This window comes from Otolemur garnettii, unplaced genomic scaffold (assembly GCF_000181295.1).
Source record: "Otolemur garnettii isolate 467f Iridium unplaced genomic scaffold, OtoGar3 scaffold00338, whole genome shotgun sequence".
Taxonomy (NCBI): domain Eukaryota; kingdom Metazoa; phylum Chordata; class Mammalia; order Primates; family Galagidae; genus Otolemur; species Otolemur garnettii.
Window position 1 is genome coordinate 27,205 of NW_003852733.1, and position 2,273 is coordinate 29,477.

General features: G+C 40.6%; 1 protein-coding gene across 1 annotated transcript in view; it reads right to left on the reverse strand.

The window, feature by feature from the left end:
* Positions 1-1,886: 1,886 nt before the first annotated feature.
* LOC111722737 (zinc finger protein 2 homolog) overlaps positions 1,887-2,273 on the reverse strand; it is a 63,096-nt gene continuing 62,709 nt past the window's right edge. The window contains 1 exon segment of the mRNA XM_023509078.1: positions 1,887-1,910. Coding sequence (XP_023364846.1) covers positions 1,887-1,910 — 24 coding nt within the window.

Sequence of the window (2,273 nt, forward strand, 5' to 3'; positions counted from 1 at the left end):
CCCTCAGTAGAGTGCTGTAGTGTTACAGCTCACAGCAACCTTCAGCTCTTGGGCTTAGGCCAGTGGTTCTCAACCTTCCTAATGCTGTGATGTACTTTCATTGTTAAAAAGGGGTCTTGACCCACAGGTTGATAACCACCGGCTTAGGTGATTCTCTTGCCTCAGCCTTCTGAGTAGCTGGGACAGGCTCCCGCCACAACTCCTGGCTATTTTTTGGTTGCAGGGGTGCAGTTTGACTGGGGCCAGGTTTGAACCTGCCACCCTCGGTATATGAATCCAGCGCCCTACTCACTAAGCCACAGGTGCTACCCAATTAGCCTCACTCTTAAAATGGAGAAATCAAATCCAATATTACTACAACAGAAAAAATATAATACATCTGTAGTTCTTGTAACTGTATTTTAAAACCAATGAGGATATAATGGATTTTGAAATACATTTTGAAGATAATGTATGAAAATTTGAATAAAACTAACTTTTTAAATGTTTTAACACTGATGTGCAAGGAATGGCATGTTATTTTATCCGTCTTAAACTAATCACACCCAAGATCGTGATATAAAAAAAATATTTTATTGGATAACAACAGTAATTTTTTCTTTTCCCAAGGAATTTAAATGCATATATTTTGGAGAATGTTTTTCACAGTTGCTATCTTGTATTATTCCTGATTTTTGTAATTGTTGGGATATTATAATGGTAATAAAAATTATATGAATTATTAAATACATAACTTTTGAAATTCTAAATCGTGTAATTCCCACCACCACCCTTTTTTTGGTACATGCTCCCTTTCTAGGCAAATAAATATTTTTTCTTTTTTTTTTAAAGTGTGCTATATATATATAGAGAGAGACTCATTCTGTCACCCTGGGTAAAATGCCTTAACATCATCATAGCTCACAGCAATGTCAAACTCTTGGGCTCAAGTGAGCCTTTTGCCTCAGACTCCCAAGTAGCTGGGTCTACAGGCATATGCCGTCATGCTTGAACAGTATTTTTTTTTTTTTTTGAGACAGTCTTTGTCACCCTGAGTAGAGTGCTGTGGGTGCCATCATAGCTCACAGCAACCTCAAACTCTTGGGCTAGGGAGATCTTTTTGCTTCGGCTTCCTAAGTAGCTGAGACTATTGGCACCCACCAAAATGCCTGGCTAGTTTTTCTATTTTCAGTAGAGCCAAGGTCTTGCTTTTTGCTCAGGCTTGTCTCAAACTCCTGAGCTCGAGCAATCCACCCACCTCAGCCTCCCAGAGTACTAGGATTACAGGCTTGAGCCACCGTGCCCATCTTACTGGCTAGTTTTTCTATTTTACGTAGAATGGGGTCTGCTCTTGCTCAATCTGGTTTTGAACTGAATTCAAGCAATACACCCTCCTTGACCTCAAGGAGGGCTAAGATTACAGGGCATGAGCCACTGTGCCCAGGACCAAATAAAATTTTTAAAACTTTCCTCTTTGTTTTATGTTGAATGCAATTACACATATTATGCTCACTAGTGGTGCTCAGAAATTAATTTGAAGACAATATTTCTTTAGTGACATTACATGATGACTAGGTAGCAGTCCAGGATTGATGAAATAGTCCAATGACTTTGTGTGGTACCAGTTTGTTTCACTCTTCTGATGTCTACGATTAGTGTGCTCGTGCCTACTCAAGTTGGCTGCTCCACCTTCCAGTATCAAACAACATTCCAAACAGCAGCGCCCTGCCCACTGAGCCACAAGTGCCGACCCCCACCCTCCATTATTAATCTCAGAGCAACAAAAAGTAAATGTGAATCTGATCATAGGTAATTTTATTGGAAACCATTCCTTTAAATTTAGAAAAGGCCATTCTCTCTTAGCATCTGTCTCTCTCTACCTTTACTGACTAAAATCTTGATAATGTTCACTCTATGCAGAAAAAATTTCTCTGAAACACAAGAGGACACATCAGAATATGACTGGGGAATGACTGTTTATTTATCTGAGACGGAGTCTCACTATGTCGCCCTCACTGCAGCGCCATGACGTCATAGCTCACAGCAACCTCAAACTCTTGGACTTAAGCAATTCTCTTGTCTCAGTCTCCCAAGTAGCTGGGACTACAGGCGCCTGCTCCAACACCCGGCTATTTTTTTGTTGTTGTTGTTGATATTGTCATTGTTGTTGTTTAGCAGGCCCAGGCCAGATTCGAACCCACCAGCCCTGATGCACTGAGCCCTAACCACTGAGAATGGGCACTGAGGCAAATGACTGTTTTTACTTGGATTGTTACTTCATCACTTTAAATTGC